Source organism: Myotis daubentonii, chromosome 11 (genome assembly GCF_963259705.1).
Source record: "Myotis daubentonii chromosome 11, mMyoDau2.1, whole genome shotgun sequence".
NCBI lineage: Eukaryota > Metazoa > Chordata > Mammalia > Chiroptera > Vespertilionidae > Myotis > Myotis daubentonii.
The window spans coordinates 79,196,880-79,224,269 of record NC_081850.1 but is presented as its reverse complement, the minus strand read 5'-3'; the positions used below and the strand labels follow the sequence as shown (position 1 = coordinate 79,224,269).

The window sequence follows — 27,390 nt, the reverse complement described above, 5'->3', positions numbered from 1 at the left end:
CTGCCTGTCAGTTTTATTAACTTTGACCCTTTCTCCCATTATAAAGATGCTTCGGTAAATATTTAATGGGGCCCTTATAGATCTTGACATCGGAGCGGTGTTCCTGGAACCTGGGAGAAGTGTACGTGATTAACAGATGTCGCCTAATCACCGTGAGTCAGCTTTCTGGGGAGAGGAGTCCTTCCACCCACATGTGCCCTTCGGGGTGCCGGGTCCTTTGAGGCTGGCCAAGATGCAGAGGCTTCAAAGGAACCTTCCAGAGACAGCCAGCAGCCAGCATGCATTTCTGCTGTTTTGTTTTTCTTTTGTTTGTTTGTTTGCGCGAATGATCGAAATGATGCCAGGTGGGCAAAATCACCCCGCCACTCTGCCTACTTAGCAGGCCTCTCCCACTCAGAGCGTCAGCAGGGCCGGAATGGCTGAGCTTGCACGGACCCTGACAAGGTACAGAGCGGAGGAGAGCCAAGGAGAGCCGCCGCCCTGAGCTAGGAGGGGACCCCTGCCAAGCTGTCTTTCCCTTTAAGTCCATAAAGCCCCGTGCATATTGCACTCATTGCAGATTCTGGTGGGAAGGATCGAAACCCAAGTAGCTGACATTTTGAAACATTGTCTTTCAAACTTGTACTGTCCCTCGCTGCCATTGATTTCCCATTTAAGAACTCTGTAGGAGAAAAACAAATTTGAGCAAAATTCATTGGTCTAAGATGAGTTGTTAAAGCCAAATTATGCCCCCCTTTTCCACCATGAGGGGAGCTCCATTTTTATTATGAATGTGATACATCTTTGTCTTGTATTGTGCAGCCATAAGGCTCCCGCAGCAAATCGACCACGTAAATCAAGAGGCTGTTAAAAAGCAATATGGATGCTCCAAACAGACATTTCAGGCTCACTGGGTGCCTGGATGCCTTCATCTTTGTAGCCGCTTGCAAGAAGCAGGTCATTTCATTTGGTTTGGTTTTCTCTCATTCCCTGTGTGTGCAGCCAGTGGCTTTAGAGGAGGCTGTTTATTTTTCCGAACTTTATTACCCTTTGCATCCGGGGCCCAGCCCCTTGTAGCCAGCGCTCACCAGTTTCATTACCATGAGCTGTATGCCGCGCAGCCGACTCCGCAAAGGAAATCTATCCTTTGAAGAGCATTTTGAAAAGAAATTGATTCAGTGACTCAGAATGAGTTACTATTTGTACGTTCAGTTAATTCCAAATAAGTGTTTGAAAGACCTTGCTTAATTTGAGAAAGGAGGCGGAAACATACTAGATGTTATAAATAGTCTCAGTCCAAATTCTCAGGTTGGCATTTTCTCATTTGAATGTGTTGTTTACATCTGTTCAAAATTGGGATACCTTTCAAGGATAATTTTATTATAGACAGATTGATGACAGCTCTTAGGATCTAAAATACAAAAGTATGGGATTTTAAAAGGAAGATAGGAGTCAATATCACATGTCAAATTGAATATAAGCTTCATTTGTCAACGAGTGAGAATTAGTTGTATTTAAATCAGAATATCCTGGTGGTAGGAGTTGGGGGCTGGGAGATTGCACTGAGCACAAGGGAAGTGTCTGCAGTGATGGAAACGTCTGTGTCTTGATTTGGGTGGCAATTGTACAGATGTGTACATATCAAAACTCATCAAACTGGACACTTAACATGTACTTTGTATTTTATGTAAGTTATAACTCAACAGTGTGGATTTTTTTTAAGTCCTGTTTGGTTTAGAATTAGGCAGTATTACTTCTCATTTCCAATAGAGAAATTAAGGTCTAGAGAAGTAAAATGATCTCCTAAGTAAACTCACAGCTCAGCAGTTGGTCCAGAACAAAGCAAAGGCAGCTGGCCCTGAGCCCGTTCACAGTGCGCCGCTTCCTTACCCGCTGTATCCGTTTGTGTGCGAGGCGTGAGAGTAACTTCTTCATCCCCCTCCCCAGGGAGCCTGTGCCCATTGTATCCATATCTTCCCGAACTTGTTATGGTTGGTATTGTATCTTAACCACTGAGAACACTGCCCAGCGCTTCTGAACCCGGACTCCGGATACGTTTGAATCTGTTCCTAAGCGGTCTTCTGCCCCTGGTTTGCTGTAGTACAGTGAGTTATGTGGCTTTTAGTATCAGCAGGACATGGCAGTAGCAGGAGTTCCCAGAACTAATTAATCTTTAAGAACGAATGGATCTTCTTATAAAGAATGACATTGGTTTTAAAACTATTTACATAAGCATATATGAATAGTAGCAAAAAATAAAGTAAAAATTACTCTAATTTTACCACTTAGAAACACACTATTAATATTTAGAGAGCATCGTTTTGAGTGTCTCTCTGTTCAAAATGTAAGCTATTGGTTTGTTTTTCAATTCAGCAAAATGATAGAAAGTTTCTTTAATATTCTAGCCAATTCCCCGGGTATTGTTGGGTATTTAGATTGTTTCCAGTTCTTCATCATGTAATGCTGTGCTGAGCAACCTCATTTGTGTTTCTTTTCCTATTCTCTGATTATCTCCCTCTCACTGCATTCCTTGAAGCAAACGGTTAGCCACTGTATTTGAAATGACTTGAAACGTTCGGAAGGGGTAACATGGATGGTGTTGCTAGTTGAATGCCCCACCCTGCCTTTCCCAGGGTCATTCTCCTTCCCCTGTTCTGTTTCTGGGCAGTTGCAGTACCACGCAGGCCTGGCATCTGGCCTTCTGAATCAACAGTCGCTGAAACGCTCTGCTAACCAGATGGGAGTGTCTGCCAAACGCCGGCCCAAGGCGCAGCCCACCACGCTCGTCCTGCCGCCTCAGTGAGTAACCCTAGAACAAGGGCTTTTGTCCTGGGCCAGCTCTGTGTGTGCTTGGTTTTGGCTAATTGAAAGTTATTTTTGCGAGATTGTTTTTTTCTCTTAAAATAGTATCTGTTAAAATTAGAAACCCAGCAGACAGTTAACATATTTTGCATAGATCTTAATTGAAGCAGTTAAAATACAGCTCTTAGTGTATGTGTTTTGTGTGTGACTTTTCCACGTAGGATTTTAAGATTCCTCATAGCTGATTCTGTGTCCTTGTCCCATTTCCACAGTCGGCACAGGGTAAGTGGCCAGCCAGCCAGGAGCACATTTTGAAGGCTACAGGCTGCCTAGCCACCTGCTGGGGCTGCCGCTAGAATGGGCACTAGGCTCACCTGTTTTCTTCTTTTTCTTTCCTTTTATCTTAAATATATTTTTATTGATTTCAGAGAGGAAGGGAGAGGGAGAGAGAGATAGAAACATCAATGATGAGAGGGAATCACTGATTGGTTGCCTCCTCCACATCCCCCACTGGGGATCGATCCCGCAACCTGGGCATGTGCCCTGACTGGGAATTGAACTGTGACTGCCTGGTTTGACGCTCAACCACTGAGCCACACCGGCTGGGCACCTGTTTTCTTCTTAAATAGGAATATATGGCTCTTCTTTTTTCCACGAGGAGAGAACTGTAAAAGGCTCACAAAGTGTGCAGCTTGGTAATTGTTTAACACATGTACACCTCCAGGTAGCTCTGGCCGGATCAATCCAGGTGGCCACCACTGCCCGATCCCAGTCTGTACGCATGCCACTTCCCTCCCCAAGTGGAAAACTATCCGACCTCACTCGTGAACCTATCTGTTCTTGAGCTTCATGTGGACGGGTCACACAATATGTAATATTTCGTATCAGCTTTTTTTGGTTCATTTTGTAGCGGGGTAGTATTCCTTCCAAAATGCCACAGGTGGCTCATTCACTTCCCTGTTGTACCAGGAGCCCCTAGGTGGGGACGCAGGCTCACTCGGTGACGTGGGATCAGAAATGCGGACACAAGTCTTTGCTGGTAGCTTTCCTGTCAGAACGTGCCCTCCCGAGAGGGGCAGTCCTCTTCAAGGCTGGACTTGGACTTGAAACACATTCCCCTGCTCATCCTGCCTCGCAGTTATTTCATTTACATCCTCAGTTACCAACTGACTTAAAAATGTCCAGTCCGGAAGAGTGTTTGCAGATGAAACTCAGGTGTTTGCCTTCATTTACTTTCTGTTTGATTAGCAAACACTTATTGTGCTTGCTACCTGCCAGGCACTGTCCTAGGCTCTGGGGATAAAATCCGGAGCAAGACAGGTGTGGTCCCATCTTCCTGGAGCTTTTTGTTTACTGGGGGAAAGGCCAACCAAAGGGCACCCTTAAACACATGAATAAATACAGTGGTGCCGCCATTTCTGGTTATGACTGGCGCTTAGGAAGGGAGCGTGGAGGGTGGTGGGAGTGGACGTGGGGGAAGCTTGGAGAGTGAGGAGGAGAAAGGCCAGTGCGGAGCTGGGGGGTGACAGGACGACAGGGACCTTCCCTCTCGTGCGGACACCGTGGACCACATCTTGGTGATCTTCAGGTTTTCTTCACAATTAACATTTGCTTCCAGGATAGAGTGACCGAACCAGCTGGCCTCCCGCAGGTTAGTGTGCGCCTGCTGCAGGCACAGGTGCCATATTTTCCCACGACAGGGGCCACCTCTTTGAGTGACGCGAGACAGTGTTAACTATGGGCAGAGAGCTTCTGAGGCATGTGACTCTGTCTGTTGTCCTCATGTGTTGAGGTGGTGATTCTGGAAATCTCAACTTCCAACCTTGGCTGCAGGCTCGATCCCCGGCCCTGGTCGGCCGCGTGCAGGAGGCAACCAATCGATGTGTCTCTCTCACATCAATGTTTCTCTCTCTGTGTCTCTCACCTTCTTTTCCACTCTAAAAACCAGTGGAAAAATATCCTTGGGTGAGGATTAACAGCAACAAAAAATAATAAATATATAAATAACTTCAATAACTAAATCTCAGCTTCCAGCTCTCAGAAGTCTAATGGGCCTTGTAACTTGTCATTTTCTCCGCGTGGATTGTCTACTGAGGCAAGACTCTGGCGAGAGTGAAGGGCTTTCTAATGGTCCCATAAGACTGGAGCCAAAACGTGTGTGTTGCTAACTCTCTCTTGACAAAAGTCCGTGCTCAGTCCATCTGTTCAGCATTTGTTCATTTGCATTGGCTTGAAACCTGCTTACAGGTGACATGCTATTATGAGGACACTCGGAAACTATTTTAAGCACCAAGGCAATCAACAGACTCTGTTCTCATGCCAGCAAAAAGAGGTGCTCACAACTGTCATTATACATTTATAATGAATCACTCAAATACCCTGTTTCAAAGAGAAAAGTGGTTGCTGTGTCCTAAGAATACGACTTTGAAATGATTTCCTATACTTGGGAGCCTGTTTGCTGTGGAATTGACTGTCACCTTTTCACATCATGGGGCTTTCTGGGCTCACATTATCCTGGAAAGCCTGTACGGGACTGCTGCACCGGGGGCAGGATCTGTAGCTGAAGGCCATTCAGGCACTTTCATGGAGCACCTGCTATGTGCCACTCAGTGTGCAGACATCAGGATAGAAACACCAAGCAGACTTCGCTGCTGCTTGATTGGATTATAAACATTTTTAATTAGAAATAGGACACTAGTAATATATACATTATCTTAGGTTTTTGGAAAAATGAGAACAAAAAAGAAAAAGAAATAAGACTTTCACCCAGAGAAAATTGTTAAGGTTTTGATGGATATTGTTCTAGACTGTTTTCTCTGCACATGTAAGTATAATTTTTAAAAACCAAAAAACAACCTCTAAAAAGGATTGGATATCATTCTATATCACAGCTCAGTATTTGTTGGTGGAGCTGTTAGATTTAAGGTAAAATAGAATATTTAAAGTTGCATATTCATCACCCGTGGCATAGTTGTATTTGTAGAACACAAATTTGAAGTTTGTATTGTAAGCACGGCATAACTATTAAATAACTTCGTCATTAGGAAAACCCCTGGAACTCCCTTATGAAACACACCGAAACCCTCCCAGGTTGCTCCGTTCGTTGCCTGTTGCTGTCTGACAAACTGCCCCAGGTGCAGTGGTTAGCGCCAGCACGCACAGCCTCTCACCTTTTCTGTGCGCCTGGAACCTGGGAATGGCGCGGGGTGGTCTGGCTCAGGTGTCTCAGAAGGCTGCGCTCGGACAGCGCCAGGGCTGCAGCCACGGCGGGATGGACTGGGATTCCCAGGTCACTTCAAGGTGGCGCACTCACTGGCGGGCGAGCTGGTGCTGCTGTTGATGCGAGACCTGGTTCCACTCCACAGAGGCCTCTCCACAGGGACTGGAGCATCCACGTGCCTCGCGGGTGACGTCTCCCAGAGCAGGAGCCTGGGAACGAGAGCCCTCGCGTCTCTGCTTTTGATGACGGAGCCTCGGAGACACGGAGCGCCAGTGCCACCCCATCCCGTGGGCCAGGCATCCAGGGAGGATGCGCCAGGGGAGGGAGGAGACCCCTGGGAAGGAAGGGGGCCGGAGACTGCAGGGGGAGCGGGCGGGGCTGGAGCCCAGGCAGCTACTTTCCAGCAAACATCTCGGGCCCTCACGTGGCTGGCCCTCTGAGCTGTGCTGGGGGTTTGGAGATGAGCAGGTATAACGTTGGCTTTTAGGAAGCGCAGAGTGGAAACAGGCACAAACAGGCAGGAGGGAATCAGCAAAGTGCCACGTCTAATGATGTTCCTGCCGTGCCTGAGATGGCCGTGGGCCCGGCACTGAGAGACCCGCTCAGGGAGGCCCGCCACCCCCCACCTGCTCCCGTCTGCCAGGGGAGGGGCGGGGAGGCCTTGCTTCATTAAGGGAGCAGGTTTGCTTTTTAACTAGTGCAAGCGGCAGTGAAGGACCTGGCCCGGCACTTAATGCCAGGCTCCTGGGCGTGGGCAGTGGCCCTGGGCTTGGGCAGGGACTGCTGGGAGTGGGCAGTGGCTCCTGCCAGCAACCTGAGGGCAGTCAGGCTGCAGCACCTGAGTGCTGAGACCACAGGCCCGGCAGGGGTGCAGGCGCCTGGGGCGGCGTGTTGTCTTTAAATGCAGCGCTCAGATTCCCGTGTTCCTATAGGACTGGTGGGATCAGTGACCCAGAGCTGGCTCCCCCTCCAAAGAAGCTTGTGAGAAGACACAGATGTGCTTGTTGAGAGATCTTTTATCACGTGAGCTCTCAGAGGGCACTGACGGCAGCTCGCCGCCTGGCTCCCGTTGTTCACGTGGAGGTTTTTTTTGTCTTTTTTGGTTAATCCTCTCCCAAGGATATTTTTTCCATTGATTTGTAGAGAGAATGGAAGGGAGGGGAGAGAGACAGAGACAGAGACAGAGACAGAGACAGAGAGAGAGAGAGAGAGAGAGAGAGAGAGAGAGAGAGAAACATCGATGTGAGAGTGACTCATCGATTGGTTGCCTCCTGCATGCACCCGACGGGGGCTGGGGACCAAGCCTGCAACCAAGGTACATGCCCTTGACCAGAATCGAACCCGCGACCCTTCAGTCTGTAGGCCGATGCTCTCAGCCAAAAACTAGGGCCATTGGAATGTTTTGAAGGAGATGCTGTTGTTTTCTTGACGGAGCAGTGTGCCCTGGGGCGCGGTAGACGTGGGTTTGGGTGGTAGCGAGCTGAAGGCTCCTCTCTGTCCTTCTTCTGCACACAGAGCTCACTCCCGTTCCAGGGAATAAAAGTCAATGGTTTCACAGAAAGGTTAGTATAAAAAATACGGCTTCATCACCTGGAAGTTGTGGAGACAGGCTGTTTCTCTTGTATCACGTCACCTTTCTTGAAAAGGTCCTGCTGCTAAATCAAGGGCACATCTGCCTTCATGGGCGCCTCTGTTAGTCCCTGGGAGGTGCCTACCACATGGCCACCCCCCTGCCCGGCCCCGCAGTGGTCTCCTTTCTCCCCCTCATCCATGTCCTCCTTCGTCCTGGGTCATCCTAGCAGAGTACAAGCACGCCAACCCAACCCGCCTCCGTGGAGACCGCCCCGCTCATCACCCGCTGCTCCGGCCCCTCCCCAGCAGGACCCCCTGGAGGAGGCGACTGCTGGGCTGCGCTCCTCACGCCCAGGCAGCACTGGCTGGTTTCTATCCCTGCACCCGAGTTTGCCTCTTGCAGACGCCGCAGAAATGGCCTCACGCAGAACAGTTTTCTTTGGCTCCGCCTGGTGTTGGAGACGCACTTGTGTTGTACGTGTCAGTGCTGTCCATCTTCTCGCTGACTAGCGTTCCTGGGTGTGCGCGGAGCCTGACCTCTGCTGCGGGGCTGTCTACCACCGACCCCCCCCCCCCACCCCCCCACCCATGAGCTCAGGCGTCTCCCTCCCCACCTCCCGCTCTCCCAGACCTGCCTCCGGTGTGAGTAACAACACAGGCCCAGTGGGCTGGGAGGCAGTGTTGCTGGTTCAGGAGGTGACAGGGAAGTGACACAGAGCACACCAGGGCCTCGCCTGAGCCTTCAGCCCGGCCACTAGTGTGGCTCCGGGAGTTGAACTGAAAGGGACTCATGTTCCGCCACCGCCTTGCGCACCATTTCCCCAGATCTCGGACTTGAAGTCCCACGCGGGCTCCCACGGACAGGGCGGTCTCCTGGCTGCTCCCGGGAGGCGGAGCCCGTCTGCCCTGCTTAGTGTGAGGCCAGCAGCATCAGGGAGCAGAGCCCGGCCTGGATCTGTGCTGGGCCCGTGAGGAAAGGGCAGGAGCTTATCGTGGGCGCTGACGTTAGACCAAGGCGGGTACGTGGCCGGATGACGCGACGGGACCGGAGCCATTCCGTCACCCTCTGCTCCGTGGCTGACTTCCTCCTCAGCCGCACAGGGCACGCCACATCTCGCGTGGCTGGGCCGTCACGGAACCCTGATGCGGTGCCACTTGAATGTGACGCTTCCGTCAGGGGCGCTGTTTCCTTCTTGGTGGCTCGGTCCCCGGAGGATCCTGGTGTTTTGTCGAGGGCAGAATTTGTTTATGCTGATAAACTGCTAATTAAATGCTTCCACATAGATGGTGGCAGGAACATGGACGAGAATATTTTCATGGGGGGGGGGGTGGTGCTGCCTTTGCACAGAGGCCAGTGAATACAGCGTGAGCGAGGAGCCCACTGGTCATTGCCATGAGCTTCTGAAACCAGGGCATCATTTCCTGGGTCCCCTTTTCCAAGGATGGAGTGACCCAGGTGGACTCCCCTCGGCTTGGGCCGGGGAGCAGAGCAAGTGTGTGGCCCGGACAGAGTGTCCCCGAAAGGCACAGAGAAATTCGCAGCTCTAGGTTTCCCGAGTTTTAGAAAAAGTCATCAAAACTTGAGCAGAAGTTCGCTAAATCCTTCTTTCCCTATTGGCAAGTATTAAGTAACAATATTCATTAAATGCCACGGAGAGGCTGTGTAATAAAGAAATAAGCCCTGGTCTTGGTGGCTGCAACGCCCAGAAGAGCTGAAATGGAGGATGTAATTAAAGATTGAAACAGTGTTTGCCTCTGGAACACGAGACACCTCTCCGGCGGGGCCGTATTAATAAGGAAGAGATCAGTGCCCAATAACATACCTCGGAGCTCAGTTATTAGCCCCGTGTTTAAGCGTCGGACTCAGTACTTGGCTGCTGCTTTCCTGCAAGACTGGAGCCGTCTCCAGGAGCGGCCAGGGAGGGGGACCAGTCTTAGCCCCCAAAAGGCGCCTGAGCCCCGCCCATGTGGCTCAGTGGTTGAGCATCGATCTATGAACCAGGAAGTCACAGTTCGATTCCCGGCGTGGAGCATGTAGGAGGCAGCCAATCAATGATTCCCTTCCATCATTGATGTTTCTATCTCTATCTCCCTCTCCCTTCCTCTCTGAAATTAAAAAAAAAAGGGAGGGGGGGGGGCGTCCGATGACTGGATCACCCGTCCTGTGACTCGTTGTCTCTGCTTGTCCACAGAATAGGGTTCCGTTGTTGGTCTGTTGGTTCTGTGCAGGCTTGTGGGTTTAGGAACAGGTGGCCGGCTGTTGGAAGGCTTTATAACTGGCCGGGAAAGGAGTGAGGCGCTATGAAATGTTGTTGCACCACCTTGTTGCACTGACAGAAAGAAAGCCTGTGTCAGAGGCCTGGTGCTCAGGGCTGCGTGCAGCGGCCGCCCTGTCCGCCAGGGCCCTGCCCGATGGGGCTGTACCGGGTAACTGACCAGCCCGTCGCCCTTCCTGCTGCAGTTTTGGTTGCTGTCCACTTGAGGTGTGTTCCCATGGGTGCTGATGCCGAGTGGGAGGCACTGCGCGGCCGAGCGAATAGTCCTCCTCCCTGCGCGCCTCACTGCGCCTTGTTTTCGCTTTTTCAGTTTCTCCTGCAGGGCCCGGAGCAGGCCTCAGGAAAGCCCCTGAAATGCCCTTTCTTTTCTTTTTTATTTTATTTTAAATATTTTTATTGATTTCAGAGAGGAAGAGAGAGAGAGAGAGAGATAGAAACATCATTGAAGAGAGAATCATCGATAGGCTGCCTCCTGCACAGCCCCCACGGGGAATTGAGCCCACAACCTGGGCATGTGCCCCCAACCGGAATCGAATCTGGGACCCTTCAGTCCACAGGCCGACACTCTATCTGCCAAGCCACACCGGCCAGGGCTGAAATGCCCTTTCTTCTGTGCGTCCGTGCTCACGCTTCTGGCAGGGCAAGAAGGAGCGTGTCTCGCAGTCTGCGTTACTGACTGGGAAGGAAAGTGTGGGTCAGTGGCTCAGACCTCCCGTGAGCTTTCCCTGCAGCTCTCCACGGCCACAGCCATGGCCACGGCCACTGCCCGCCCTGGGCTTCCATTAGATGGCACCACCTGGGGGACCAGGGCTCTGTGACTCCTTTGCAAACAGCCTTGGCTCAGGTACTGATGGCTGAGCGAATGGGCCCTACAGGCTAGTTCCCCTTTATGCTCTGACACGCTCGCGCGTGTGCACCCCCGAGTTGTTGGGGTGAACATCTTTTTACAGGAGGTTCTGGCCCTGTGTTTGCATTGCTCACGTCGTGGTAAAGTAGAAGAGTGAGCACTGGGTGTTTCAGTGCCTGGGAGCAGGTGCCTCTTGCCCGACAGAAGTGCCCGCGGTGAGGAGTTGGCCTTACAGTCAGACCGCCCTGCTGAGTGAGGAGGGTAGGATCGGGCCGGAGGCTCAGGCCGCCGTGGGCGCAGCCGCCCGGGCTGGTGAGCAGGGTGCGTGGCAGCGGGATCAGGAAGATGAGCCCGGTGGCAGGTGCAGGTGACTGAGTGGGCTCTGGGAGAGTTCATTGCTCATGTTACTTATCTCCTCCCTCTCTCTGGGCTGGAGGAAACTGGGAGGCATGAAGGCGGAGGCCTCATCAATATTAATGCAGTAACCTGTCTGTGGAGAATAAATAGAGGGACATTTTGTTTTAAATGCTCTATGCCTTATGCCTCATTAGCATAGATGTTGTACCATAAAAGATCCTGTCTCCCCTTGAGAGCCATGTTAGTGCAGCCAGTAGCCGCCCTGGGATCGGTCGCTGGGCGGTACTGTCATACCAGAGGGGCAGGGGGACGCTGCTGCTCCCCGCTTCACCCTGACCAGTGCGGGCCGAGGCAGGAAGCTAGCGGGAAGTCCTGGGTCCTGGCTTCTTTTCCAGTCCTTCCATCTGGACCTTTGTTTCTGTGTGTGTTTATACCTTCGCTCTGAGAGCGCCTATTGGGCGCTCCGTAAGCTAGGTGTGCGCTCCGTCAGCCAAGGCTAGGTGTGCTCTCCGTCAGCCAAGGCTAGGTGTGCGCTCCGTCAGCCAAGGCTAGGTGTGCGCTCCGCCAGCCAAGGCTAGGTGTGCGCTCCGCCAGCCAAGGCTAGGTGTGCGCTCCGCCAGCCAAGGCTAGGTGTGCGCTCCGCCAGCCAAGGCTAGGTGTGCTCTCCGCCAGCCAAGGCTAGGTGTGCGCTCCGCCAGCCAAGGCTAGGTGTGCGCTCCGCCAGCCAAGGCTAGGTGTGCTCTCCATTGGTGGCAGTCTAAGGTGTAGAGCCCTGCCTATAAGCAGGTGAGGAAGGCAGTGAGTCCTGGGCCAGGTTAGCACCAGGTGCTTGTGGCCTTGGCTGAAATAGGATGGCCTCACTTTGCTTTATAAGACCCTCCGCCTCCCCTTCTCCAATGTGTTGTGTGTGTGTGTGGGGGGGGGGGGGGGGGGCGGGCGGGTTATGATAAAAACAGTTGCTAATTGTTGAAACTGCCCGGCAAGAACATAATGTTGCTGATGAGCTCATTATACTGTTTTATCTACTTTTGGGTAAATTTGAAATTTTTCACAGTAGAATGTTTTTAGAAATGTGGGTCTGGAGCTTGGATTGTTATTGAAGAAACAGAGTTTTGGTAATCAGTGTGGGGTGAGCTGGAGAAGTCTCAGGGTGGGGAGAATCTGCCAGGGGCCATGAGGGAGACCAGCGGAGGGCAAGGCGGGGGCCAGGAGCCCGCTGGCCGCCACGTGGACGGCAGCCCTTATAGCCTGGCCCTGGGCCGGGCCCGCCTTCAGCTGCTCTGTCCTGTTGTCTCAGACCTGCTGGAATAGGGACTAAAATGTAAGATCACTATCGTCTGTAGATCCTGAATCACAGAGCAAGTGCATAAAACAGAGAAGCAGATAAAGAGCCCGCCATTAAGCACGACGTCCAGTGTGGCCGCCCGCGGGGCCAGCCGAGAATTATGTTCATTGCCCTCTAATTGCATTTCTCTCCACGAGGTGATGTCCAGGAAGACAGCTCTCTCGTGTGGTTATGACATCACTCAGGCCATTACTGGGCAAAGGAAGGAACCAGGAGTGTGGGTGGGCGGTGTGGCTCATCAGACAGGAGCTGGGCTTTTTCAGTCCCCTTTTCATAACAAAGAGCTTCAGGGTTGTTAATATTTCACCCTGAGCCCTTCCCAGCCAACGCTGTTTGTAAGTGAAGCATCTCTCTCTTTAAACCTTTCTGTTCTTTCCTGGAATGGAAAGTAACTTGGTTGGTCTTTTGATGTGTCTGTCTCTCTTTCTTTCTCTCTGCCACGGAGGCTCTTAGTAACCCACAGATTTTGGCCCAGAAAGTCCGTTTAAGGTGATACGTGATCTAGAAGCCGTGAGCCAGTTTCTCTTCACTGTGTGGGAGCTATCCCCACGCCCAGCCGCTGAGCGCCTCAGTGGTGTGGAGCAGCGTGCGTGGGAAGCGGCTTGTGTATATATTAAGGGTGGCGCCTAAGGGGGAGTTTTGGGAGAGGACAGATCATTCACAGAGCTTGGGCGGTTCAGATCTCTGCGAGGTGTGGCGGGGACCAGTGTCGGAGGGCTTTCCTCACCCCTGATGGGAAGGCAGAAACCAGACCGCTTTGGATTCCGCGCAGCTGATGCAGTTAGGTTGCTCCTCTCGGTTCTCAGGGGTTCCTGGCTGAGCTGGAGGCATGTGGAAATCACAGCTCTGCTGTCCAGTGTAGGTCCCGAAGGGCGGTATCCGAGGGGCTGTCTCCCGGCAGGTGCAGGCATGGGCGCAGGCGCAGGCCCCTGGTGGCACCTGCCGTGTGAGAGGCAGCTGTACTTGAGCATAGCAAGCGCTGCTGTTTTGCATGGCTGCCTTCAAGATATTTGGGTACAAGTAGCAGCTCTGAAAACCTGTCAGAAGTTGCCTTAGAAGGGAAAACAGGCTCTTCTTGTAGTGCCTCCGGGTTATGATTTCAAAGACGGGGCTCACCCCGCTCTGCCCTGGAATGACCCTGACTAATGGACTGACCGCAGTGTGTACGGGTTTCCCCCTCCACCTCTGATCAGTGCACAGTGTTACGTGCCTTGCCTCGGAGGAGCTTAGTCCGATGGAAGAGGGCAGCTGTGTTCAGAGGCGGATAGAGAGTGTCAGCTCCGGGTGGCTGTCCAGCAGCCTCACGAGCCTGTGAGCTGACGTCCCTCAGGAGGCCCGCCCCGCCAGATCCCCGCTCTTGTGGGAGTCGCCCTGCTCAGACCCTGGCTTTCAGGCTGCAGAGCCTGGAGTTCAGGGCGAACCAGAGGTCACATCCTCTTAGGGTGACATTGAGATCACACCCTAGGTGACACGGCACGAGTCCCAAGGACGGGCGGTGGTTCTGCACCTCATTGGAGTCACAGACACGCCCGCCTTTGGAAAATGTGTAGGATGCTCAGTAAAGGGGCGGAGGGGGGGGGATCCTGTTGCAGGGACTGGGGATCTGGGAGGCGGTACCAGCAGGAGCCCCCGTCTCATGGAGACTCCCTGTGAGCGTGTAGGTAGTGCGTGCAGTTTCAGGCCCCGTCAAGAACATCAGGGTGGTCAGAGCAAGGGAAACCAGGTCGAGGCCCATGGACTCACAGACGGGGCCCAGCAGAGCAGGAAGGCTGCAGAGGGGCTGACTCCTGCAGCACCGCGAGTCAGGGATGCGCTGGGCTGCAGTGTCGGGGGGCGTGGGGGGGGGGGCGTGGCGCGAGCCCTGCTGGGGCCTGGCCCTGTGCAGTCGGGCCTGGGCTGGACTCCTTTCTCTGAACAGAAGGTGCAGAGGGAAGTGCAGGGTGGGCTGGAGAAGGACAGTATGAGGAGACAGAGGTGAGCAGTCCTGTGGGGACTGGGAGGATAGGGAACCGCCCATGAGGGCGTCCACAGCGGGAGGGTGCGCTGAAGTTGGACTAACTAGGCAGTCAGGGGCAAGTTCACTCACTTTCAAGGTGAGTATATTGCTTCCCACACGGGTGTTAAAATAGAACCAGGTCCTGCCGAAGCAGATTAGAGGTGAGTTGATAGTGATGTCCGGGATATGTGTCCTGTTTTAGATTTGGTACTTCTTAAGTACATTTATGTTGGGGGTAAATAAAACAGGATGACACAGTAGAAATGACTGCTAGAGCTGGCTGACATGGGGGTTTATTATCCGGCTCTCTGCTTTTGGATGTGTTCCAGCATTTCCATAAAAGAAAGTGGAATTGAAAATAGTGTAGCTGCTTGTACCACCTGTGAGTGCACCCAGACTGTGTGCACTTGCAGTGGTTAAGATGCAGAGTTTTAGGTCATGTGTTTCTTACCACAATTTAAGAAAATGGTTAAGATGGCAAATTTTTGTATGTATATTTTACCACATTAAAACAGTAATACATATCTTACCACAAAGAGGTGATATCGGATTGTGACTGACGGCCACAGAACCTACTCAGAGGCCTCTTAAGACATGTTTTTAGCCCTGGCTGAGTGGCTTAGCTGGTGGGAGCATCGTCCCTACACGCCAGGTTGCGGGTTCCATCCCCAGTCAGGGCACAGACAGGAATCAGCCAATGAATGCACAAGTAAGTGGAACAACACATTGGTATCTCTGTCTCTCTCTGTCTCTGTCTCTCTCTAAAATCAATAAAAAAGCCACGTTTTCATGGGCTGAACGGTGAAAGAACATCCCAGCTCCTGCCGCTGGCCTGGGAGGGAGTCCCAGGGCGACGCAGGACCCAGCCAGCGCCTTGCTTCATGGCTTTGCTGAAGGAAGCGCGGACTATGATTAGTGATGTCTGAAGAATGGAATATTTGCAGGGTTATGAATGTGTTCTTTTCTAATACTCACCAGCTGTTTACACTGTAACCTCGAACTGAATTCGTTCTGGAAGGCTGTTCAAAAAACTGAAGCATTTTTTCCCATTAGAAATCATGTAAGTTGAATTAATCCATTCCAGACCCCCAAATGATTCCATTTTAACTTTCTTATATACGGTACATGTCTAAAGTACTGTTTATAAATAAACACTTAAAAAAACATGAAATTTAAATGAAACTTTAACAAAAAGGAAATGTACAATAAAAAATGAAAATTTAATAAGCAACAATAAAAGCAAAAAAAAATCGTGAAAATATTCGCAGTACAGAGATGTGCATGTGAGGTTTGGCGGGAAACTGACTCATACTCACGTATCCTCTCCTTTACCGCCTGTGAGGCACGGGGCCGACCCTACAGGGATCAGCACGAGAGGGTTGCCGGGCTGAGAGGCCAGTTGTTCGAGATGGGAGACGTTGGAGAACTGAGGTTGACTGAGTGTAATTGCCATAAACCTTGGTTTCTGCCCCCACAAAATAGAGATACAATAGTTACACCTTGTAGTTGTGTTGCCTTTAGGTGAGAGAGTGAGTGTAAAGCCACCTCGAGCACCATTTCTGTCTCCCCGCACGGCTGAACGTCCCGCTCAGAAATAGGCTGCAGAGTGAGTGGTTCCTCCAACAGGTCAACAGCAGCTGCTACGTTCACAGCGGTTCCTGTGTAAGGGCTGACAAAGGGGATTTTCTCAATATTTACTCGGCCATATAAAAATATACCTTTATTGATTTCAGAGAGGAAGGGAGAGGGAGAGAGAGGTAGAAACATCAATGATCGGCTGCTTCCTGCATGCCCCACACTGGGGATTGAGCCTGCAACTCAGCATGTGCCCTGACTGGGAATCGAACCCTGACCTCCTGGTTCATAGGTCTATGCTCAACCACTGAGCCACACCGGCTGGGCACTTGGTCACTTTCTTTTTTAATTAAAAAAAGTGTGATTAACCACTATGCTATAGAAAATGTTGTAAAGCGGGGGGGGGGGGGGGGGACTCAGTTTTACTTCTTTAATATCATGATTTTATTTTACTTTGTTGTGTTTTACAGAATGATTTTCTCAGCTCATATTCTTTAAAAATTGTAAACCTAAAAGTCAACTAATTCAGTTCATGTCTTAATAGACACAAACCCTGACTTTTGCCAACAGTGTTGGCCGCCCACGCCCTGGGCACACACTCCTGCGCGCGCTCCTGTGTGAGTGGAGCTCTGAGGCCGGCCGGACAGCCACTCACGCAGCAGGACACGAGCCAGGTTGGTCGTGTTCGGGCCCAGCAGGTGCTTCCCGCTGCCGCAGCAGAATCCAGACTGAGGAGGTTTGCTGGCACTTGCTCTAGTAGGGAGAGGACCCATTTCGCACATAATTCTTCATGACGGCCCAGAGCATTTTAATTGCTTGCTATTGTGTCAAAATATTGTCCTTCTGACAGTCGGGATAATGTAAACAGAAAGCAAGAGGAGATGGAAAATCGAGTAAATTTGCAAGAAAATAGGAATGCCTTGGAATACCTGAAAGACTGACTTAATATCGTCAGGCACGGATTTTGATCTCAGGCGTTGTCAGGTGTAATGTTTGGAGGAGGGGTGATTTCTTTCTTTAAGACGGATCCTGTTCCAGCTGCAGCTTCTCGGAGTTTAACGCCAGCCGCCGTGGGAGGATCTCGGGGTCCTGCCTTTCCGCCTTCCGCTCCCCCCTGAGTAAATGACTGCGCGGCCAGTTGAGGGACATAGCACATGGCATCCGCCTGCTGACTGCTCATCCCCGCATCTTTCGCTGCTTCTCACCTCGGTGCCTTTGTGTGTTCCCCGTTTCAAAACCCCCTGGCATGCTGGCCGGGTCCTCTGTGCTGCCTGCAGGGAGCTCCTCGGAGCGTTGAACAGCACAGATGCCGGAGGCTTTGGTGTAGGATGGCAGCTTCCCAGGCCTCAGGTCCTCCCACTGTGCACTTGATGAAAGAACTAAGACATCGACCAGCAAAGGCGGCACCTGCGTCAGTCGGGCAAGGGCAGGGGCCTCCCCTCTGGGAAAGCAGGTGGCTCAGAGCTCTTACACGGCACCATTCAGGGCCCGGGGCCAGGAGAGTGTGACCTAGGAATCTCTGGTCAGCCAAGTTTTGTTACATAGGAAGGCAGCAGCATTCTTTAACAATGGACCAACTGCCCAGCCAGTGTGGCTCAGTAGTTGAGCATCAACCTAGGAACCAGGAGGTCACGGTTTGATTCCTGGTCAGGGCACATGCCCAGGTGGTGGGCTTGATCCTTAGTAGGGGGCGTGCAGGAGGCAGCCAATCGATGATTCGTTCTCATCACTGATGTTTCTTTCTCCCTCTCCTCCTCCTCCCTTCTCTCTGAAGTCAATTAAAACAAAATGAATCAACAAACCCACAGACTCAAGGAAAAGCCTATAAGCCTATCTTTAAAAACCTACCCAGAGACACAGTGCAGTGAGTCGGGTAAACTAAGTTCATTTGTTCCTCAGCAGATAGGTGCTGGGCCCTGCTGTGTGCTGGGCCCCGGCCTCGGCCTGGGAATGTGGCGCCATTAGCTCCCGTCCCTCGAATGATGGCGAAGCCAGCGGTCTTTCTGGAAATGTAGCCACAGGGGAGCGGCAGGGAGTTAGCCATGTAGGTCTGGGGGAAAGTTCCCGGCCGAGTAGGAGAGAGTGGGGAACATCGGTGAAGGTTGTGAGGACCAGCTGGGCCCTGAACACTACGTGGAGGTGCTTGGCCCCGTTCTGAGACTAGAGCTCAAACACTGGCCCTGATCATGTCCAGCCGAGGCAGAGGGAGCAGCCTGAGGCATGTAAACTGGTAGTGACCTTGAGCCAAGCAGGTCACCGGCAGCCCCGCCTTGGCGCACTATAAGCAATAGGCCTGTTTTATAAATTGTTTTGAGGGCACAGCGTGTGCTAATTTCAATTATTAAAGTGTCCATTTAGAAAATTTATTAGCGCAAATGAATTCAATTATTTCAAACATAGAAGCAAAATATTGCGTGGAATGAAAACAGACGATATAATTAGCCTTAATGGAAATGCTTGCATACCTCGCGTGATTGAGAGTGAAAGCCGCACCGCCTCAGCCTCAGAGGACGGGGCTGCACATTTACTCGTCTGTCTGAGATGCACACTTTCAGGTGCCAAAAATCAGCGTCGTTAATGACGGGAAGGGAAGTCCAGGTTCACGTAGTAGTAAACTCCCGATATTTATCTCACAGCCAAGGCCGAGCCCGTTTCGCCTGGTACTGCAGGGGCCTTTGAAGCAGCTGCTGCTGGAATGAGGGAGCTCCGTCCGGGCTCGCAGGACCTGCTTGGGCGGCGTGTGCGCCATGTGTGTGCCGTGAGGGCTTGCTTGGCAGGTGGTTCTTGATCGGGTTGGCATGCACGGGCTACGGTGCCCGAGACAGGAGCAGACTCAGTGAGTTACGTCAGGTGCAGCCACACTGATAGTTAAGTCACAGGCTCATCCTGGACTGAGGGGAGGGGACCACACATGATGTAGGTACCGGGAAGTGTTCCCCTGGGGGCTGTCATGTAGCTGACACCACATGTGTGAGAACCTGTGATGTGCATGTTACATGCTGTCTGCTACTAATAGGTACATACATGGCGGTGTCTGAAGTTAGTAAGCTCCTTTCCCCAGATGCTCCCCCCTCCACAGGAATCCCTTTTCCCACCTTCCCAACCGCTTCAGAATAAAATGGGAGAAAGGGTCAGGGTCACGTTTGCTTTTGTTAGGAAGCATGCGCATTCCTCGCTGCAGTGTGCCCGTCCGGAGCTCCCCCTGCTCCTGCGGGGGCGGGGAGGGGTTCCGGGGCGCAGTGGCTTCGCCCTGTGATTGTGTTGTGTCCTCAGCCACCAGTGGTTGTGAATTCTCTGAGTCCCTCTGCCAAGCCGCCTCGGAGGAGTCGCTGCTGAAGGGAGAGCTTGCCGCTTGCTCAGGTAGGGCTGTTCTCACAAATGGCCACGGTTGAAAATAAACACGCTGGGGAGAAAAGAAGTTTGCATCCTCTGTGCATGCTCTCGTGTGTTTGACGTCATTGTCAGCGATGGCGCCTTAGCTCCATTTCAGCACGTGGCACAGACTCCATGGAGCTGGCGCGTGTCTGGTGCCAGTTCCGGGGGGAAGCGCCTTGAGCCGTCACCCTGTGCAGAAATGCGAAGCACTGGATTTATTGTAGTTTAGGCCAAACAAATAGCGGTTTTCCTTGAGACTTGCAATACTTGCTGTGAATGAGCAAATGTGCACACAAGGTGTGAGATTAAGTTGCGTGTAGTCACAGAACGCGCTCGCTCTCGCCGGCAGCTCTGAACCGTGTTTGTATTTCGGGTAACAATTTCCGTGCTGTTGTTTGTTGCAATTAGAAGCCCTGCTGCTTTGCAAATGATGCCCTCGTCCCGATTTAGCTCCTGATAAAAAAAAAATTTTTTAAAAGCTGCACGGGTATCTGATGAAAACCCGAGGCTTAGTTCTTGCTTCTAAAATGTGCAGATTCTGTCAGAATTTTTGGGTGACTGAAACTCTTCCTCCAGGGTTTTCTTTCCTCCTCGGCTCCACGGAACGGATTCCTCCCCCCACAAGGAGTGAAACTCCTCGCCGACTGCTGTCTACAGAGACTGTCAGAGCAGTGAGCTAGGACGGCCTCTCCGCCACACTGAAGCAGTTGATGCGCAGATTTCCTCTGCCTTTTTAAGAAAGGGGACCAGGCAGGCGGATGCTTCTATACAGCTTTTCTCCCAAACAGTCAAAACCCATTTAAAGAGAGAGTTTCCAAGAAGAGCAGGATTCACAAAATGAGTGCACACTGGCTGGGGTTTTTCAGAACTAATTGGGAAGCACGCCCGTCTGCTGTCACATCTGATACGCGGCGAGTGATGTGTATTTTGTGCCCCTTCCCTCTTTATCCCAGAGGTCCCGCTTGCTTAGTGGGAAGACAGTGCAGACAGGAAGCAGCTGGCTGCCCCGAGCGGGCCTGCAGCTCTCCCTTGCGAGTCTTCTGGCTGCAGCCACAGCAGCGCCGGCCGGAGGTGGGGTAGGGGCAGGTGTGTCTGAGGGAGGACATCTCTGCCTGGCCCAGCATTTGGTACCTAAGGACCTAGGGCAGCCGTGGGCGACCTTCAGCCCGCGGGCCGGGTCCGGCCCGTTTGAAATGAATAAAACTAAAAAAAAAAAAAAAAAAGACCGCACCCTTTTATGTAATGATGTTTACTTTGAATTTATATTAGCTCACACAAACACTCCATCCATGCTTTTGTTCCGGCCCTCCGGTCCAGTTTAAGAACCCATTGTGGCCCTCGAGTCAAAAAGTTTGCCCACCCCTGACCTAGGGCCTGGCTTGTTTCGAAGGCCGCCTAGTGCTCAGAGCTATTGCTCCTGTTCAGTGGCAGCTCGCTTACCCCCACTCCCCTACACACACACCTCCCTTTATAAAGGCTGTTTTCACATCGCAGACTTGTGTGATGTATGTATGTATGTAATCTATTCCCCCACCCTCACCCCAAAGAAACAGCAGTTTTGTCTTAAATAAAAAGTTTAAATGTCAATTTGGGCAGAATAAGTAGCCCAAGGTTTTGAGAAAGAGATCCTGCAGAGTCCCGTGGGTGCATTTTATTATTGGTCCGTTTGTCCATCCATCCGTCCTTCTCCCTGGGGCCAGGTGCTACCCCACAGGAGGTAGCAGGCAAGTGGTCCTGCCACTGAGCAGACGTGTGTCCATGGGGGTGTCACATGTCTCCCCACCTCCAACACATGAGCGCCCCATTCCCTCCCTCACTCAGCCGGGACCTCCTCGAGCACCTGCTGTGTTCCAGGCCGCGCCCGGGGAGTAGCAGGCGGCAGGACTGGTCCCCGGACTCCCTGCGTGATCTTGTTTCAGGACTAAATTTCAGGGGTTTTGTTTTTTTAAAATATTTAATGGTCAGTAATGCAACTTAGTTGGAAAACAAATATTTGCTCGTATTTACCATACGCTTCTAATACTGAAAGGAAGATGCTCAAGTATTGGTTAAACTTCCTACTCTGCTATCCGATCAAGGGATAGCAAAGATACCCTGGACCTTAACTGTTTTAACTCATTGTTTGGCCCGACGTCCTTGAAGTTGAGGAGACAAGAAGGAAGGTGCTAGGCCCCCTGTTTGACTCGCTTGAGTGTCCACAGCCTCCAGCCCCGGCCCCGGCAGAGCCACAGGACCCGGGGCGCCCGAGGTCCGAGGAATACAGGGACAGCTTCACCTCTGCGTGCATCACTCACCTGCTCAGGCTGCGCACCCCATTGTCACCAGGTGTCGTAGCTGCAGAGTCCAGTGCTTGTGTGTGGAAGGGCTCTTTGGCGTACTACTTAGGGTTTTGTGGTATAAATGAAGGCAAGGATTGTGGGGAGAAGGATGGAGATGAAAAACAGCAATAAATATTCTTTGCTGGAAGTTCTGTATCTATGAAGTTAAAAACAGAATAAAATTCCCCTTGGAGATGGTTCATCCGAGTCTGTGATTGACCTGAGAGCAGTGTGTCCCCCTGTCTGGACTCCAGGGGGAGAGTGGAACCAGGCCTGGGACAGTCTCTTTTTTCTGTTATTTTTTAACGTAATAAAGTCTTTTAAACAGCAGTTCTAGGTTTACAATAAAACTGAGCAAAAGTGCAGTTTCCATGTGCTCCCTGCCCCTGCCCCCCCCCAACCCCCCCCCCCCTCACTATGGCACTGTCAGCGGCCGCACCAGAGGGTCCACAGTTACAGCCGAGGAGCCCATGCTGACAGCCGTCACCCACGGCCACGGCTTGCATGGAGGTCACTCTCGGTGGTGTCCACTGTGGGTTTGACATTGTCACATGACATGTACCCACTGTTGTACTGTCACACAGAATAGTTTCAATGCCCCCCAGGTCCTCTGTGCTCTGCCCCCCCTTCCCCAATGTTTTTTAACTTTTTAGTGGAAAATCTTGAACATACACAAAGGTAGATAGAATATTGTCATGAGCTCATGTGTACCCCAACAGCCAGCAGCCTCTTACATGATTGTGAAGCAAATCTAAGACACACCATTTTATCCACAGTAATTCAGTCTGTATCTCAAAGGTTCAAGAGGTACGTAAAGAGTTAAGGACTTGTAAAATATATGACATTTCGCTTAGCAAAATACCCTCCAGGTCCCTCCATGCTGTCTCAAAGGGTAAGAGATCTTTTTTTTTTTTTTTTTACTGCTGCATAGAATTTCATGGTGTAAGTGTACCACAGCTTTTTAATTTACTCATCCACTGATGGGTACTTGGGCTGTTTCCAGATCTTAGCTATTGTAAATAATGCTGCTATGAACGAACATAGGGGTGTATACATGCTTTCTAATTGGTGCTCCAGGCTTCTTAGGATATGGTCCTAGAAGTGGGATCACTAGATCCAGACACATAGAAGCATGGAACAGATGGATGAATCTCAGAGGGAAGGCAGGGGGAGTGGGTGGGTGGGTGGGTGGGAAGAGATCAACCAAAGAACTTGTATGCATATATGTGCATAAACATGAGCACAGACAATAGTGTAGTGAAGGCCTGGGGCGGGGACAGGGACGGGCTAGATAGGGTCAGTGGGGAAAATGGGGACATATGTAATATTTTCAATGATAAAGATGAAAAAAAAAAAAAAAAAAAAGAATAGCCTGGCTGGCGTGTCTCAATGATTGAGCTTCGACTTATGCACCAGGAGGTCACCGCTCAATTCCCAGTCAGGGCACATGCCTGGGTTTCGGGCTCGATTCTCTCTCATCATTGATGTTTCTACCTCTCCCTCTCCCTCTCCCTTTGTCTCTGAAATCAATAAAAATATTTTTTTAAAAAAGAAAGAAGAATAGTTTCATGCCCTACAAGTCCCTATGCCCCACCTACACATCCTCCAGCCCTCCAGACGGCTGGCAACCACTGATCTTTTTATTCTCTCTCTAGCTTTGCATTTTACAAAATTTCATATGGTTGGACTCATACAGCCTTTATGCTTTTCAGCCTCACACCTTTCTTTTAGCATGACGTGTTTAAGTTTCCTCCATGCCTTTCAAGGCTTAGCTCACTTATTTTTATCCCTGATTAATATTCTATTGTATGGAAGTACCACAGTTGGTTTATGCATTCACTGAGTGGAGGGTATCCTGGTCACTTCAATTTTTGACAAACATAAATAAAGCTTTTAACAGTTTCTGTGCAAAAAAATAAAAATATGTAAACAAACAAATACAATACACGGCCACGATCCTGTGATCTTACTAACAAAACCAACAGTCTTTCCGTAGCATCAAGTGTCCAGCCTTCAGACTTGCAGGTGTCTTGTGAGTGTCACAGGTTCTTCACTCTCTTTTTCACAGTTTGTTTGACCTGGGATCCCAACAAAGGCCACATCTTGTGATTGGTCACTATGGTTTGTGTTTCTTTAATTGACAGTTTTCCCTCTACGGCTCCCTCTTCTGCTTCATCTCCCCGCTCTCCCACGTGTTGCTGAAGGACCGGGCTTGTCCCGGGCAGTTTCCATGTGTGGGTTTTGCTGGTGCCATCCCCACCGTGTGGTGAGCCTGGTCTCCAACCGCTGTGTGAGCTGCAGGGGCCAGGCGCTGGGCTAGAGTAACGTGTAATTTGTGTGTTTGTCCTGGCCAGGCTGCCTCATCGAGGGCATCTCCCCTCTCAGGAGGCACAGAATGTCTGGGGTCCGTCTTCTTGATGACATTGCAGCCGGCTACGCTCAGCGTCTAGACTCGTTAGCGTGCGGAGGCTGATATATTAATGCTCTCCTCGCTCAGCCACTTGCTGGAACGCTTCCAGAAAGACAACTTCCCCATCGACTATTTGATTACCCAGATTTCAAAGTAGAGTAGGTTCCCTAGCATCCTGCAATTAAGACTGACGTTTTCCTAAGTATTTTCAAAGAAAGCTTTCATTTGTTGGTTAGGAACCCTCACTGTGGGATGGCTTGGGTGATTCTTTCCATGGCCTTGAGCTGTCCCAGGCTTTTGGGGAGCTGATGGGCGCACTGGGTCCAGACACCTGTCAAGAGGACAGTGCACCGCTCCCCGGGGCCACCAGCAGAGCGGAAGGCCCGCCCACACAGCCTGAGGCCCCCGGGCTGGTTGGGTCATCCGATTGCCCTGACCTGGTTGTCAGGGAGGGGAACACTCCTCGGCAGCCATCGGGACCAGTTTACCTTCACAGACAGGACAGGGAGGCTCCGAATGCTGGGGAGGCCGCTGCGGTGGTGACAGCACGGCCCCTGGAAACCATACTCTCTGACTTTCCGTGCAGCACTGTGCCCGCAGACCGGCTACAGCCTGGCTCCTCGGGCTCTGGCTCTGCCACCTCCGTCCGTGGCTCATGGTTGGCACTGGACTGCTCTGTGGTGGCACAGCAGAGGCCCCTCAGAGGATGTGTCACGCGGGGTGTTCCCCAGGAAGCAGCTTGGAACGAGGTGCCGCAACACTGGCTGGAATAGGAGCGGCCTCAGGGTTAACCGCCCGGACTCACGGGCTTGGCGGGGCCATCAGGATTCCGCTCAAGTTCATCCTTGTAACCGACATCAAAGCCGTGCAGCTGCGACCAGAGTCCCAATTAGTGCTTTTCCCGGTGAAACGGGCGCCCGCACGTTGACTCTGAGATAGCGCTGTGATCTGGTTTGGAGCCCAGAGGGGCGGGCCCCTCGCATAATTGCCATGTCTCCAAGCCTAACGGTCCGTGTCCCGTCTCCCCTGATTAGGTGGCGCGCTGGGCTCATTTGTTCTGTGGTTGGATGTCTTTGGTAGCTGTTTCCATAATCACTGAAAACAGTTGATATTTACAGATTTTTTTTAAAAAAAGCAAGTGATGAAGCAAATTGGTCAGAGTTCAGCCTGTCAGGGAAGGAGAGAGACTTCGAACACTTTTCTTTGCTCACTTCCCAGACTGCCTTGTTCCAGCGGGTCGGGCTGAATTCATTGGCAAGGCCTATTCGTTAAGGGAGCTCGGAATAGTGATAACATCTGTTCACATCTGGTTACAGGATGAGCACTCCCCAGCCGGGAACAACCCCGTCACTCATTTCGGTAATAAATAACCTCACGCTCCCAGGACTGCCCCTTGCCTACTTTTGTGTTCTTTTGGCCTTTGATCCTCAGAGCATAACTCCTCGTGGCCTGATTAGGGGATGGAGAGGCTCATTGACTTTCTGGCGTCAGCGTTTTAGATCAGTGTGGGTAGCTCCTGGACCGAGTGGGACGCAAGGGGCTGCAGGGGGGCATTGTGGGTGCTCTCAGCCAGGTAACCTTGGACTCACTCGACTGTAGTTCACCTGCTTCCTCACTTTTAACTCGGAGGAGTTGGGCTAGTGTAGTTCTGAGTTTAACCCCTTCTACACTGTCGCTCTGGTCCTTACAGAGCCGTCTCTCCCCTAGACAAGATACTAGTAGTTACTGCTGCCACCATTTGTTGTCTCAGAGAAACACAGACCAACAGAAAGATGCTGCCTTGCTCCCCCACGGCCCCTCCGTTCCCTGAGGCTGCAGCTCCCTGGCCTTGGCGTTGGCGTTGGCATCTGTGAGAGGCGTCTGGGTGTCCCGCCCAAGATCTTCCCTCTTCCCTCAACTTAGCGGATCCTGTTCCTTACCCCCAGCCGGCCCCACAGACATCCCTCCTCATACAGCCCACGTGTCTCCTCTCTGTCCTCTCGCCCGACACCCGCGTTGATGTTTCTCTGCCTCTGGGCTGTGCACTGAGGACGGGGGCTCTCCTTTCTCATCTTTGCACTGAGGATGGTACAGGATGTGGTACATGCTGGTTAAAGAATGAATGACAGCCACTTTTTTCAAATTTAAAACTGGAAGATAATTGCTCAGACTTCATGAAGCTTGTTCATATAGAGCAGTGGTTCTCAACCTGTGGGTCGCGACCCCTTTGGCAGTCGAACGACCCTTTCACAGGAGTTGCCTAAGACCATCCTGTATATCAGATATTTACATGACGATTCATAACAGTAGCAACATTACAGTTATGAAGTAGCAACGAAAATAATTCTATGGTTGGGTCACAACATGAGGAACTGTATTTAAAGGGCCAGAAGGTTGAGAACCACTAATACAGAGGTAAAAACTGGATCAGAACTCAGGACTTACCAACTGCGCTTCCCTACAGCCATTGATTTTAGTGTCCTTTCTTCTCTGTCAGTTCTCTCCTTGGTGTCTGGCAGGTCACAAAACCGCTGTCTTTGCTTCTGCCCGCCAGAGGTCTCGGTAAGCAGTGGGGTTGGCCGGCAAAGTTAAAACAGAGTGGCATGGTCTGATGGCCGACCAGCCACATTCCTACACACTCTTTATAGCACAGAGGATGGCTCTACATCTTATCAATTAGGTGAACTTCTCGGAATAGAGGTGTAATGTTAAGCTGCCATTTCTTTGGTAAAAACAATTAGAGATTCAGTCCTTTTAAAAAAATATTGGCTTCAAGATAGTGTAAAAGCTTACTTGCGTATTCAGCAAACCCTCTCCAAATCACACATTTAAAGGATAAAAAATAAATAACAAGTAACCAAAACAAGTTTTACAAATGACTGCAAAGTAATTAAGTTTCTTTTACAACCTTTTACATCGGCTTAAAGGTCAGCGTGAAAATAGATGGGAGTTAAACTTAGAACCAAGCGCACCAGGCGGAAAATCACTCAGGTGCCATTGAACACCCATTCCCACCCGAGTTTTCTACACCTGAGTCACGGTTCTCCCTGCACCTGGGGGTTTGCTGGTCTTAAAACATGTGGATGCCTTCTGAACTGATGGGGAACGGAGGCGGCCGTGGTGCCAGCACGGTGACGAGTGAAGGGACAGTGACGTGCTCACGGGACACAGGGAAGGGGCGCAGAGGGACTTTGGGGGAGTGTCTCCCCCTGCTAGCCCACCTTCTCTCCTGGCTGCACCTCTGGCGGGGGGGCGGGGAGGGGGGGCAGAGGAGGCCCCCGTGGGTGCACTGGGCGGCCCAGACCACACTCCCCCGTCTGTCCCAGGCTCTGTCGCCCT

At 51.4% G+C, this 27,390-nt stretch overlaps 1 protein-coding gene across 2 annotated transcripts in view; it reads left to right on the top strand.

Moving 5' to 3' along the window:
* MED27 (mediator complex subunit 27) overlaps positions 1 to 27,390 on the top strand; it is a 138,646-nt gene that overhangs the window by 51,527 nt on the left and 59,729 nt on the right. For both annotated transcript variants that reach the window (XM_059658370.1, XM_059658369.1), the window contains exon 3: positions 2,648 to 2,778. In XM_059658370.1, the coding sequence (XP_059514353.1) occupies positions 2,648 to 2,778 (131 nt within the window). The remainder of the gene's footprint in view (positions 1 to 2,647; positions 2,779 to 27,390) is intronic.